General features: G+C 31.0%; 1 protein-coding gene across 1 annotated transcript in view; it reads left to right on the top strand.

Moving 5' to 3' along the window:
- The window catches only part of LOC134721291 (uncharacterized protein F13E9.13, mitochondrial-like), a 31,289-nt gene that overhangs the window by 9,363 nt on the left and 7,304 nt on the right, over positions 1-14,622 (top strand). Inside the window, exons 3-4 of the mRNA XM_063584174.1 lie at positions 5,781-5,967; positions 7,146-7,296. Coding sequence (XP_063440244.1) covers positions 5,781-5,967; positions 7,146-7,296 — 338 coding nt within the window. The remainder of the gene's footprint in view (positions 1-5,780; positions 5,968-7,145; positions 7,297-14,622) is intronic.

Genomic DNA, 14,622 nt, shown 5'->3' with positions numbered 1-14,622 from the left:
CGAGGAATATTCAAAAAGGAAAATCAAAAATCAAAAGGCAAAATCAAAAGTCCAAACACATCAAACGAATGGATAACAACTGTCATATTCCTGACTTGGTACAGGCATTTTCTAATGTAGAAAATGGTGGATTAAACCTGGTTTTATAGCTAGCTAAACCTCTCACTTGTATGACAGTCGCATCAAATTCCATTACATTGTATCACAAAATACTGTATCACTAGCCTATGAACACTGATGTTGTGAGTTTGAATCCTGCATGTAGCAAGTGTGCTCAACTCCAATCTTAATTAATTATGAATGTCAGTTCTCTTACCAAAGACCAGTGCTTCTCTCAGGACATTCAGGCTTTTTACACCAATGTAAACTAAATGCCACTCAAAAGTAGGCAAAGGTTTTGGTTTAGAAGATCACTCTGTTTTTAGGTGTAGATGATCTCTGATGCCTGTGAATGCAAAGTTTTTAGTTGTTATCTGGTAGGGACTTTGTCAAAAATGTTTGTATAACTGAGTTTGGAATTAAGAACATAAATGTTATCTTTTTATTAGATAAGTGTGAACTTTTTCAGTTATCACAGATGTCCTGCAGATTTTTATAGTGAAACATATTTCTAATTACCAGTAACAATTTCTTAATATTCTCTATGCAGGACTAGATGATGATGCAAGGAAACAACGTGGGGTGAAATTCATTCATTTTCTCTGACTGATGTATTAGAAAGTTATGCAATCTAAATGAAATACAGATCCTTTTTCCAAACTTGGCTTACAAGGATCTGAATTGTCCTGTTTAACTTTCTGTTTTAGAGGCCCTGTTGGAAGCTCTGGTTTTGGTGTAATGATACACATATTTTGTCCATATTTTGATTGACTGAATGATTGGTGTTTAATGCCACTTTCAACACTATTGTGTTATTTAGTGGTGGTCATTTTTTATTGGTGTAGGAAGCTGCTGTGCTTGGTAACAATCACCAACCTTCTGTAGGAAAGCAGACTATCCTGTTAAGCCCATAAATGTATGGGTTTGCTCATTGTTGAAGGGCTTACAATGACATATAGTTGTTAATTTTTGTGTCATTTAGTCTCTTGTTGAGAGTTGTCTCATTGGCAATTATATCACATCTTCTTTTGTATATCCTTATTGATTTAACCTCTTAAAAACTTGGCCACCTAATTGCTTTTAAATCTATGCTATAGCATAGAGGTTTGGGATTCTACAAAATATCTCTTCATTTCTAAGGAATATGATTTACTAGTATATGGCTGCATATTTGGTCTTCCTACTGATCATGTTTTCCCTGAAAGAACTGTTGCTCGCATGTGGTTTTATTTATTTTTTAAATTTGATATTATTTGTAAAAGTGTTTTTTTTACACAATTAATCAACCAATAAGCCAGTCTAGCAAAAGAAAAGTTAGCAAACTGAAAAAAAGTTAGTCTACGTATCCATTCTGGAATATTCCAGCATTAATTTTATTTAACAGATTTTATGGAAGATGCATTTTGCATTGTTAAGGGAAATATAATTTATATACTGGTCTCAGATTGTTTTGGGAGGTTTTCCCAGGTACATTGCATCCAGTATATGGAAAGTGATTATTTTAGTCTGAAAGAAATTTAAAGTTAACATATAATATTGTACTTACCTTTAAAAATATTAAATAACTTAAAAAGAATTTCTTGGAAATGAACGCTTCAACTATTTTTAGTCGAATGATTATCTTATTTTTTTTATGTATTTTTAAATGGATGATCTGTTTTCTTATATCAAGAAATGTGTAACATTTAAATACCTTTCAACTAGATATTTCTCTCTCACTTGCTTGATTTTCTGTGCTCTGTTGAAGTTTTTAAACAATCCTTCAAATTTGTGATTCACTTGGTGATAATATGAAAGAAAAATATCCATACATGCATTCAAATGTATTTTTGTCGTGGGGAAGGCATGTTTTCATCACAGAATACCATATAATGACTGTAACTGCACACTGTTTTCACATTTTCACAGATAATTCTACAGACCTTAAAAAATATCCTGAGCTCTTCCTACAGCACAGAACACCTGATCTTAATATTTTGAAATAATCTTTTAAGATTACCAAGATAACGCAATATTACCACAGATTATTTGTTCTGATTGGTGATAACAATTTCAATGCTCTTAAAAAAACCTTTTGAGATGAATTGGACCAGATTATTGTAGGACATATATCTAGAAAGTTTCTGTGTAATATAAGTCAATGATTCATTTTTAATTTCACTGAAAATGATTGTAAAAACATCCTCCAGGTTTTCCTTGTCATTGCCATCTTATTTTAACTTTCTTAGGATTATTGAGAAGATCAAGTAAATTTACAGTCAAAGGGGGACAACTCAATTTTTATACAATTTGCAAAGAATCCCTTCAATGGTAAACACTTTATAAATTGGAATCAAACTAAATAAATTTGTTTCTGTTTAGGTCTATTACTTGGAAACTGCAATAAGCTAAAATCTTGTAGGATTTTTTTTAAATTTTTTTTATTATTATTTTCAAGAACATACATGACATATTGACTGTGTTGAAAGGCATAAAACTAAGCAATGACTATCTTTATAAGGCTCATAACAAGTGTTGTTACTTTAGTATGAATGTTTAGTCGAAATCTTAATGGAAAGAGCAGATGGGCAGATTGGTAAAAATTTAATTATCTTCTTTTAAAGAACCACTTTATTTAATCTAACTTGACAGATGCAAGTGTTTGGTTTTGGTACTTTTTTTTAGAAAAAAATATAAATAGCTGTCAATATTTAAATTTAGGCAATATAGGAAAGGTGTACTGACATAAGTAGTCTCTAAACACAATAACTCCAAATGGAGCTTTCGTTAGTAGAAGACATATTAACTATGTGTATCAGTGAACCGCCGGTTTACTCTACCGCCGGTTAACTCAATCGCCAGTTACCATATCTATATAAATAGGGTGCAAACATTAATCCACCATTCTGCCTCTGATGAAGGTCCTTTTTGGACCGAAACCGGTCAGGCTATGAAACATCACCAGGCGCTGTTAATTATGTGTATTGGTATATCTATAATACTAAAATTACGAGGTCCAATTTGTCAGCCGTCATCACGTAAAAACGATGAATCAAAGAATTCAACTTTATATATAACTAATATAGTACAATGCTGTTGATTAAAAATTACACCACTCCAGACCCTTTTGTTTTCCACATAATTAATATTGCCAATAATTAAGAAGTTCCGGGTCGAATCCGATACTGATACCAATAGTATATTCACCTGTTAACTATTACCTTATCTGTAAGTTCCGCATCTGACAGGCGCACCACCAAACGCTGTATTTAGGATTTTGCTATTTACACGGGTCGTAATCACAGGGTTGACACTACTAAATTTCAATCATTGTCACATTTTTCCCGATTGTAGTATTTTAATCAGTATGACTTTCTAAGATGACAATACGAATAATAAAAATCTGGACTTAAAATAAGGCGTATATGTACAGCATGTACAGTTTTCAATTTGTTAGCCGGAATGACGTAAAACAGCGAATCAAATAATTCAACTTTATTTACTGCTGTTGATTAAAAAATACTCCTTTCCAGGCCCTTTTGTTTTCCAAATAAAATTAATAATACCAACAATTGATAAGTTCCAGGTCGACGGGTTCAAACAGAAAGATGTTGAAAGCAGAGAGAACTGTGCATCTTATAATCGGCATGACTTAACAGATGACAATACCAATACTAAAATAAGGCTTACGCAAAGTTATTTTCTTTAATTCAGTCACAGACCCACAATATCACGGGTGTGTTCTAGTATACTATATTTTTATGAGATTTAAATTTACATTGTTGAATTATATTTTGATTTTATTGTTGTGACAAGATTTAAGGGAAATAAAATGAAACTTTGCAGGAATGTTCTTAATATTGTTATTAGTGCATTTTTTGTTCTTCTACAATGCCAAGGCAATATTGCTCCTAAGAACTCAAAAGAGGTCATAATGTTTTACATTTTAAAGAATTCTAAAGAACCTGTAAAGCAGTTGAAATCACACTAAATGATGAGTTTAATTCAGTGACCTAAATAAGAGTCCTTATTTATGAATAAGTTATTTTTAGATAAGTTCATTGATAGTTTGTTTCCAATAGGCATCCATTCAGATTATGAGATTCTCCTGTCAAAGTTTTGTTTCATTGAGTTTTTGAGTTTTACCGTGCTCAAATTTTATGTTTTCTGAAGAGATGTTTTTAGTACTTAAACAAATAAAAGATAATAATAGATAATTGATATTTGGTGTACAGTTGCCATATCATTCATTAGTGAGGAGATTCCATATCAAAGAATCAGGGACAATTTAACTATCATCAATATAATAAAAACAATAGTGCAGTCTTAAAAAGCACAACATAAAAAAACTGCAACTCATCCACCCAAAACTGGTGATAAACTGAGGTGATGTAGAAGGACAAGTATTTCTTGCTCCAGAAGTGTATACTTTACAGTTTTTTTATTAAGAATTGGCATTTTAAATCAATAAGGATGCAACTTGAGTTTTATAGTAAATAACTTTAACATTGAGTGTTGCAAGCTACTGATAGGCTCTACAGTTTACACTCAGCTGGCTTAGATATCTGTCAGAATGATAAGTAAAGAGAATATTGCCGTGGTAATGTAAAATTAAAGTATAAACTTTTATTATTGCGTATGTGGTTTTATATAAACTATATGTACTTTCTATGTATTCAGAATTTTGACCAACTTTATAATTAGGATGTTAACCTTTGTTTATTCTCTTAAATTATTTGAATTACATGTTTCAATAAATATACACTTTTTTTGGCACACTTCAGCATTAATTGTTACACAGGAAATTGTCATTTGAAATGCACTTGTACATTTGACAGCCAGGAAATATTTTTTTTAACTGTCATTTGACAAAAAATATTTGAAGAGTACTGAAGTGGTTGGCCATATTTCTGTTACAGTTGCTTCCCTAAGCATACAAATTTTATTACAAACTTTTGCCTATTAATATTTTTCCTTTAAAAAATATAATATAACATGGTCAATATCATATTAGTATATTTTAATTTTATGTAAGAAATTAACTTATTTAATCATTATGATAATAAGGTAAAAACTTTACTTGATAAATTGACAAATTTTAAATAATAGTTACTTCCCTTTTCATTCATATTTAATTTTGGGTCTAATAATTATTGTTGTAGTTACTTCCCTTTTGCCTTAGTTGTGAATAGGGGTAAATTCAGTAACAAATCTCCCATTGACTTTAATGCTAAACTATGTCTTGAATTAAATTTATACCTGATTTACCTTTAGAAATTAGAAAATTACATATATATCATTTATGGAATAACAAATGTAGCCCTATCTTTTGCAACAATAAAAACATAGGGTCATGCCCCATTTTTGGGCATTCACATGGCCATGTTTACAAACACTGTAAATTCACACTTAATTCCTTAACTGACCCCCATAACTTTTCAACCGTGTAGTAAAAAAAATAGTCCATTCAGCATGTTTTGTTTTTTTCAACTCTAGTTTTGATCATTCTATCAAAAAATATTTATTACAAACATTATCAACCAATCAGAAGAGCACATGACTTCAGTTTTATACAGAAAGCTCTCCCCAATATGGGCAGTCCCTGATGATGTATATTTATGTACTGAATTTACCCCAATAGTTATATATTTCGCTGATTCAGGCCAGATAAACTAATTTTATTATTGTTTATATATTTCCAGGATGGTCTGATCATAGAGAACATGCATGACATACCATATATGCATACAGATAAAGTTGGACCAGAAATAACTGCTAGTATGGCTGTTATCTGCCATCAGATAAAGAAACTCTTCACATCTGGTCCTGTTGGTGTCCAGATATTAGCTGGTGCTAATAAACAAGCTTTAGCTGTTGCCAAGGCTGCAGGTGTGGTATGTTTCATGATTGTACATGTATGTTTTCTGTTCAACCATGGACATCTTTTTGATTTACTGGAAATTATTCATTAAGCCTAACAAATTGTGAGACATTTGTGTATGATTATTCTATCTCATGGCTCTCAAAACAGCCATTTTAGAAATTATGTGTAATTGTTTTTATGTTACTTTTTTAAGATGTTTGGATACAAGCTTACCTTGGACTCATAAGGCATCACTATACAAGGCAGCTGGCATAGAGAAACTCAGCCTGTAAATGCTTGATCTGTCCAAAGCTTACTTAACTTAATGTGTAATATTGTAACATAACATGTTCCAGAAGTTGTTGTATTTCAGAAATTGTTTATAGGTTCACAAGTGCATTACAACTTTGAATATAATTTTTTCAAACACAAGCTAATCTTCAAAAATACAAATTATGGGATACATAACATGAATGACATATCACCCAACAACTAGATTTTGAGATTGGTAAAAGAAAATCTCTATTTCATGATACAAGATCTAATTTTTCTTTCTGATTAGAATTAAGAATGGAAATAGGGAATGTGTCAATGAGAAAACAACAAGACTAAAGAGTAAAGCCAGATAACAGCCCATGGCCACCAATGGGTCTTCAGCAAAGCTAGAAAATTCTGCAACTAGTGGTTGTCTTCAGCAGGCTCCAAAACAAAAATGTGTACTAGTTCAGTGAAAGTGAATGTCACACTAAATTATCCAAAACATATACTGTGGATTCATTTATATTGGTTGGATACCAATATTTGAGGATTTCATGGGTACAGGGGAACCACAAATTTAAATGTTCAACGAATTACAAATTTTCCAAAGGTGTGAATGCAGATTTTGCAAAACCAAGAAATTAAATATTCACAAACATGCAAGTTTTCCTCAATCCACGTAAATTGATTCCCACGAAAATGAATGAATCCACAGTAAATGAACTAAAATTTTTTAAAAACATACAAGACTTACAAAGGCCAGAGGCTCCTGACTAGGGACAGGTACAATTTGTGGCAGGGTTAAACATATTTGTGAGATCTTAATCCCCCTATACTTTTAGCCAATGTAAAATAAACATTCACACAGTAAAACTCAGTTCAAAAGAAGTCCAAGTCCTATTTATGAATAAGTAACATTTGAATATTTCAGAAATTAATATTTTAGGTCTAGATTTCATCAGAGCAGAAGGTTTTGTGTTTTCACATGTAGCAGATGAGGGTATTATGAATGCATGTGCTGGTGACCTGTTAAGATACAGGAAACAGATAGATGCTGAAGACATTCTTGTATTTACTGACATAAAAAAGAAGCACAGGTAACTATCTGACAATGAATGGACATTTAGGGTTAGATTTCTTAGTGGATTCATGTTTGGCTCATTATTATCTAAAATGAGCAAAAACAGATACAGATTCTGTCTTGGTTCTTTGTCCTAAATGGCATTTCTATATGTTGTAAAAGCAAGTTTTTAGACTTCAGTTTTTCTCACTCTATATAAATTTTTTATGCCCCTGCCCTATTGGAGAGGGCCTGAAATTTTACCCTTGTCTGTCCATCTGTACATCAGTATGACTTATGTCTGTACGTCTTAAAGTTGGTTTTCGTTCTCTATCTTTAGTTTGCCTCAACCAAATGTTATGAAACTTATGGTTATGCTTTATTCCATAAAACAAAGATCTTGTTTGAATTTTAGTTTCTGTTCTCTTATTTAAGTTTGCTCAACTAAATGTTATGAAACCTTATACACAATTAACACAAATCAAATTTGAATTTTGATGACATCACTTTTTACTGTTCTAGAGTTATACCCTTTTACAAATGGAAAAATTGCTGAATTTTTTGTATCCATTCTCTTACTTAAGTTTGCCTCAACTAAAATTTAAAAAATTTATACACAATGCTTATTACAAAAAAAAAATTTCATTTACACATTGGGGGTGCATCACTTTTACAGTTCTTGAGTGATTGAAAATATTGAATTCAATTAAAGTTAAGCTTATTAAAAAATACTATAGAGAATAGTTGTGCAATTGTAAAGATCCACAGTTCACAAAATTTAAATGTGTTAATTATGATCAATCATCATGTAAGGTAATAAGATATACCTTGACTGGAACAATTATTGAATATGCAAATGTACTGTTTTTGTCATGATATATATTCTTATGCATATCATATGTATCATATGTATTAAATAAAGCATGTACCTAGTACATATTGACCTTCATCTAAATTTAAATCCTAATAAATGTACATGTATTCCCCAAGGTTTTTATTTATCATGAATTTTATATCAGCCTTTGTCTGTAATATCAGTTCAATACACTTATGTTTGGCTGATTCAAGCCAAGCTTATTTGATAAACTTCTATTATTTTCTGCTAATTGCCAAAACATGTTAGTGTAAAAACCTTCACTTTTCTTACTATATGACCAGTTTGGTGGTACAACATGAATATTGATATAGATGTAATGGACATTTTCAAACTTACTACACTGTATACATTGAACTCAATCTAGTACACATATAAAACTGTCAAAATTACCGCTGAATGGTCAATACAGGAAAACATATATGGCAAATATTATGCCATTTCAGTCTACAAATAAGGCAGACACTTTTTGTAATCGTAGCTATCTACTATTGATGAGAACATCACTATGTTATGGATTCCTGCCATTATGGAGACTGTTTTATATTTAAAGCAAGTTTCCCTTTTCCTTTGAGACTCACATTGAAATTACTGTTCTCCTACATCAGGCATATGAAGTTGTTTCTGACAACAAAACATCTGAATAAGTTTATCAAACATTAGTAAATGCTGTTTTATTTCCCACGTGACAGATTACACAGAAACGATTGTTCATATCTCTTATTAATGCTGGCATTAAGATAATTCTTAACATGGAACTTTTTAAAATTTGAAATGTATTTCATCTTCAAAATTTATGATTTGAAATGTAGTTGATGTGGTTTTTTGACTCATCTGAAATAAAATTGGGAGAACACAAGACTTACAGATGCTAATCACTAATCAGACAGCAATGACATGCCAACTATATTTTGTAAATTCAGAAATTATTGTGTGCATTTATTGTTGGAAATTTTGAAGATTTGACAAAATTGCGAGAAATATTGTTGCAAATGCAGGAAAATCTTTATAATGATATATGTATCAGATTATCACCAAGTTGCATTATTTTATAATAATTTCTAAATTTTCAATATTTGTATAAAGCTGATTATTTCAGAAGGTAGAAGATCTAGATATTTCATACCTTGTATAAAGCTGTATATTTCAGAAGGTAGAAGATCTAGATATTTCATACCTTGTATAAAGCTGTATATTTCAGAAGGTAGAAGATCTAGATATTTCATACCTTGTATAAAGCTGTATATTTCAGAAGGTAGAAGATCTAGATATACAGTCTGCCAAAAGTTTAGCACCACCGAAATATAACTGGCAATATTTTTATAACTATTGCGAAAAAAATATTAATGTTTGGTGTTATGAATTACCTTCAACATACCCTAAGAAAATCCAGTACGACCAAAAAGATTGAACTCCGATAAAGCAGTCAAGCAACCTTTTATCAAAAGTCATCTGCGTGTTTACTAATTCACTGTTTCTCCAGGTGGTCGTGTTAATGTTCGTACATTGGTCAGTCGACTTCTCAGAGGCAACCGAAGAGCAAGTCTTGGTGTATAGAGACCTGTTCTTACAGGTAGGCACTCTATCGTAAGGTTTTAATGGGATAATGACTATCTATGCTTGAACATAAGAAGCTGAGAAAACACTCATTGTTCAGATGGTAGTCAGTTTCTTTTACTGCCAGTAGACGCCATTATACGAATTTCGCGGGGAAACAAAACGGCATATGACCAAAAACAATGTTTGCACAAGAACTGCATTCAGTGCTGGTGGTGTTCCAGCACGGGGTTGCTTCTTATACCCTTATAAGCTGGGTATGCATATTCTGCAGGGTAACCTAAACGGACAGACATACAGAGATTTGGTGCCTCAAAACATTGTAGTCCCTCATTTTAATGATCCCCAACTTGCGTCTACATTGCCAAGACCCTTGTACATGGACGAAAACGCTAGAACACATTGTGCAAGGATTTTAACCGAATCCAAAGAACAACAAGCCATGTTCACTTTTTTTAGCCTTCCATGTCCCCATACATAAGCCCTATCAAACATGTCTGAGATGCCATTGGCGGAAATCTCAATCACAGAGATCCACCTTCACAATATTTTGTCGATCTAAAAGTGGTATTTGTTGTTTAATGCAACAGATTTTCCTAAACTAAAGATTGAAGGCTTGCACCGAGAATGATACGTCGTGTTTTGAAACTGTAACGGAAGTGAGGTTGTTACACATGCTATTGACTCAAATATTGACATTAAATTTGCCACCCATACCAAAGCTTATGTGTAGAAAATTTTAATAATATTGGGTGATCAATTGTTGTAAAAAAATAAAATCACAGTAAAACTTAAATTCGGTTTCTGAATTGTGTAATTTACACTATTTCTATGAACGGAAAACCTACATGCATAGAATCTTCATAAGTGACTAAAATTACATTTCTGGTTTGTTTATGGTATACATTAGCAAAATTGCTATATGATTGCTTTCTTTTTTTCGTGGAATAATTGATTTTTTGAATTTGAAAAAAAATCTATGCAATAAAAATAGGTGGTGCTTAACTTTTGGCGGACTGTAAATTTCATACCTTGTATAAAGCTGTATATTTCAGAAGGTAGAAGATCTAGATATTTCATACCTTGTATAAAGCTGTATATTTCAGAATGTAGAAGATCTAGATATTTCATACCTTGTATAAAGCTGTATATTTCAGAAGGTAGAAGATCTAGATATTTGATACCTTGTATAAAGCTGTATATTTCAGAAAGTAGAAGATCTAGATATTTCATACCTTGTATAAAGCTGTATATTTCAGAAGGTAGAAGATATGTCATACCTTGTATAAAGCTGTATAATTCAGAAGGTAGAAGATCTAGATATTTCATACCTTGTATAAAGCTGTATATTTCAGAAGGTAGAAGATCTAGATATTTCATACCTTGTATAAAGCTGTATATTTCAGAAGGTAGAAGATCTATATTTCATACCTTGTATAAAGCTGTATATTTCAGAATGTAGAAGATCTATATTTCATACCTTGTATAAAGCTGTATATTTCAGAATGTAGAAGATCTAGATATTTCATACCTTGTATAAAGCTGTATATTTCAGAAGGTAGAAGATATTTCATACCTTGTATAAAGCTGTATATTTCAGAAGGTAGAAGATCTAGATTTTTCATACCTTGTATACAGATGCCTTATGTTGATAAGTTTTACTCTGGCATATGTCTATTGTTCTTGAGAGACATCTCAGGTTGTTCACTATAGTTAAGATTATGTCATTAGAACTAGTATTCACATGTCTTAAATGTCTTATGTTTTTCAGTTTCAGGGAATTAGGAGATTCTGCCCCTTAGTCATATTTCAATGACTTGAATTTTTCAATTATTCATAAGTGAAAGGTTTTCTGATTGAGAATATTCAAACAGAAATATATATACTTGACCATTGATATTTGATTTGTGTACAGTATTATCAATGCTTGTTCCTTTAGAGATGTTTCAGTTAATTGAGAATTTTTGTACAGTTGAAATTTAAGTTTTCCAAATGGATGTGTTTGTGAAGAAGTAGTTTAACTGTACAATAATGGTTTGTTTTATGTTTAAAAGGATACTACCGTAGTCATTCTTCAGTGCCTATGGTGTTTCTACATTGTTCAGATGTATCTTGATTCTTAGCTTATTGTGGTGCCTAACTTTACAGTTTTGCTAGACTGAATTTGATATGAAGTTTTCTGCTGGGGGTATCTGCTTGAATGTACATGCAAACTATTACTCTTTATTGAATTACTGTATTTTATTTTGCCTTTGTCTTCAAAAAGTTAGACTGTTTTCCTTCATAAACAGTTTTATTTCTTTTTAGGTCAGAGAACTATGTCTAACACATGTATAATCTAGTTTGTATCCGTTTAACAGCCATTATGTTATCCTTTCTCCTCTGAAGGTCTTTAAAATACAGAATATTGATAATTCAATGGTTACAAATTTTCCACTTTTCCAACATTAACAGAGCTTTATCAACAGTTTGAATCAAACATGCCTATTTTGTAATAATTGTTATCAATTATTGCTTAATCAATAATAGATTGAATTAAAGATTGTATCTACTAAACATTGCATTCCAGGAACAAATAAATAACTAGCAATTTCTTGTTGAAATCTGATAATTGACGGAAATTGGATTTGATTTTCACCTGGATAGTTATAATGAAGAGATATGTGTGACTAATAATGTTTAGAATCGTGTACAAGTTAAGATCAAAGGTTCTGATTAAAGAACATGGACAGTGCCATAATTATGTCTGTTTGTAATTAACTTATGACTAAAATGACTTTCTGTTTTCAAAATTGAAACTGTTTTTTGCACTTTTAAATTTGCAATCAAATTTATTTTTGTAATTTAGTTTTAAGAGAAGGTGTTTTCAAATAACAATAGTTATTGATTTAGTTTCTGTTTTAAATTTCTTAATTAAGTTTCATTGTTTAATGATCATCATCAGAATATGATATCTGCAATTTCTGGTATTCACATAAATAGAAGTTAAACAAACTTTGGTAGAATTGCCATACAAATCTAATTAAACAGTATTGACAATTCTAATGCTTCTACCAGTATATTGGTTTTGAGTGAAAACCCTATATTCAATATTTAGCATTGATCTGTGTGTGTTTGTAGTTGACAGTTTAATTGAATCTGTTTCCATAAATTAGGTTAAAACTTAATAGGATATCTAGTAAACACTCATAAATGGACATCCTTTTCCATTTTCAGCATAGAGTGAAAATAAATTATGTTTATACAACTAACCTTTGCTTAATGTTAAGATGTATTGTTGGTTTGTAATGGAAACATTTTGTCAGCTAAGAATGTGTTCACTTTAGCATGGAGAAAGATGTGCTACCTTAAAAGTAAAGATATTGCAAGACTGGAAAAATAAGAATGAAAAAAAAATCTCTAAAAAATTTAGTGATCGGAGGGATGGATCAGAATTTACTTATTTAAAATTATATAATTTATTTGGCCTAAAACGAATATATTTATTTACCTATTCATAATAGAGTTACCATGGGGAGATAATAATTCAACTCCCATAGGGCTTAAAAAAGAAAGTTGAAGTTGATTCATGTAACTTAGTCAAGTTAACTGTCATTGTACTCTTACTCTTAGATAGATGCACCAGAAAACTAAACAGCAATTAAAAAAAAGAAATCTTTTGTAATTTCCAGCATATGAAATACACACATGAGAAAAATTAAAGAGCAACAAGAAACAAAATTTTGTTGATGTATCATTAATTTAAGGACAAAGAAGTAAGTGTAGGACAACAGGGAAACATGGTAAAAACAAAAACATAATATCCCATTCTAAAGATAAATTTTGTTTACTGCAGACTCAATAATATTCGTGCAATACTAATTTTCATAGAAGTTGTGGACAAAGTTGCACAACAAATTAAACTTTCGAAGAAGTACAAAATTTCTTTAGTCTTGTATGCAGACTTTTACAAAACCATAAAATCAAATATCCTTTAACATAAAACTTCTCAGCAATCCACGGAAATTAATACCTGCGAAAATTAATGAATCCACTGTAATTATAAAAGAGTTGCATCAAATCTATACTATTAAACGAGAAGACATCATTTTGTGTATAGCTTCTCTTCCTTCCACAATAAATCAATCATCATGCTGTGTTATTTTTGGGAGAAAAACGACAAAAAAGGAGTCTGTATATGATTCCGTCATCAGACTAAATTTTAGTCATAGCTAAGACTTCTGGTTTGAAACATGCACAAATACAACCAATCATATGATAGATTACAAAAATGAAAAATAGATAAGCGAATCAGAGCATTCTCCATATCATGGTTTTTAGACCGCAAGAACCACAACTATTATACCTCGAGGTATAAAAGGTGTGATTCTTGCGATCTAAACACCATGATATAGAGAACGCTCTGAATGGCTTATTTATTTTTGTTATCTATCATACGATTGGTTGTACTTGTGTCACATTTTTTACTTATTTTATTATATATGCAACTGGTATGACCCCTTAAATAGTAAACATTTCAAAGAAAAAAGTAGACAGAATACAGAGAGTCTCTATATATATTTAAGTAGTATAATCGTAGTTTACATGTAGATAAACGCGAAAAATAATTGTCCTCTATTCAGAGCGTTCTCTATATCATGGTGTTTAGATCGCAAGAATCACACCTTTTATACCTCCTTATTCTAAAATATGGAGAATCCCTAAAATGATGGTATGCATTCCTTATTAAGATAATCTTGTGAAAAATGTGCTTTGGTAAGTTTTCTGACAATTCATTGTTTTATTATACAAAATACCATATTTGTATCTAAACAGATGAGGGTTGATTGATTATCATTTCTTAGATATAGATGATCATTTCATATGATAGATTCTGCTTGAACTTCTTTAAATAGACTGCCATCTTTCTGCTTCATAAAATGTACAGAAAAT

This window comes from Mytilus trossulus, chromosome 6 (assembly GCF_036588685.1).
Source record: "Mytilus trossulus isolate FHL-02 chromosome 6, PNRI_Mtr1.1.1.hap1, whole genome shotgun sequence".
In the NCBI taxonomy this organism is placed as follows: Eukaryota; Metazoa; Mollusca; class Bivalvia; order Mytilida; family Mytilidae; genus Mytilus; species Mytilus trossulus.
Note: the sequence above shows the minus strand (reverse complement) of the source record. Positions and strands in the feature narration are given on the sequence as shown.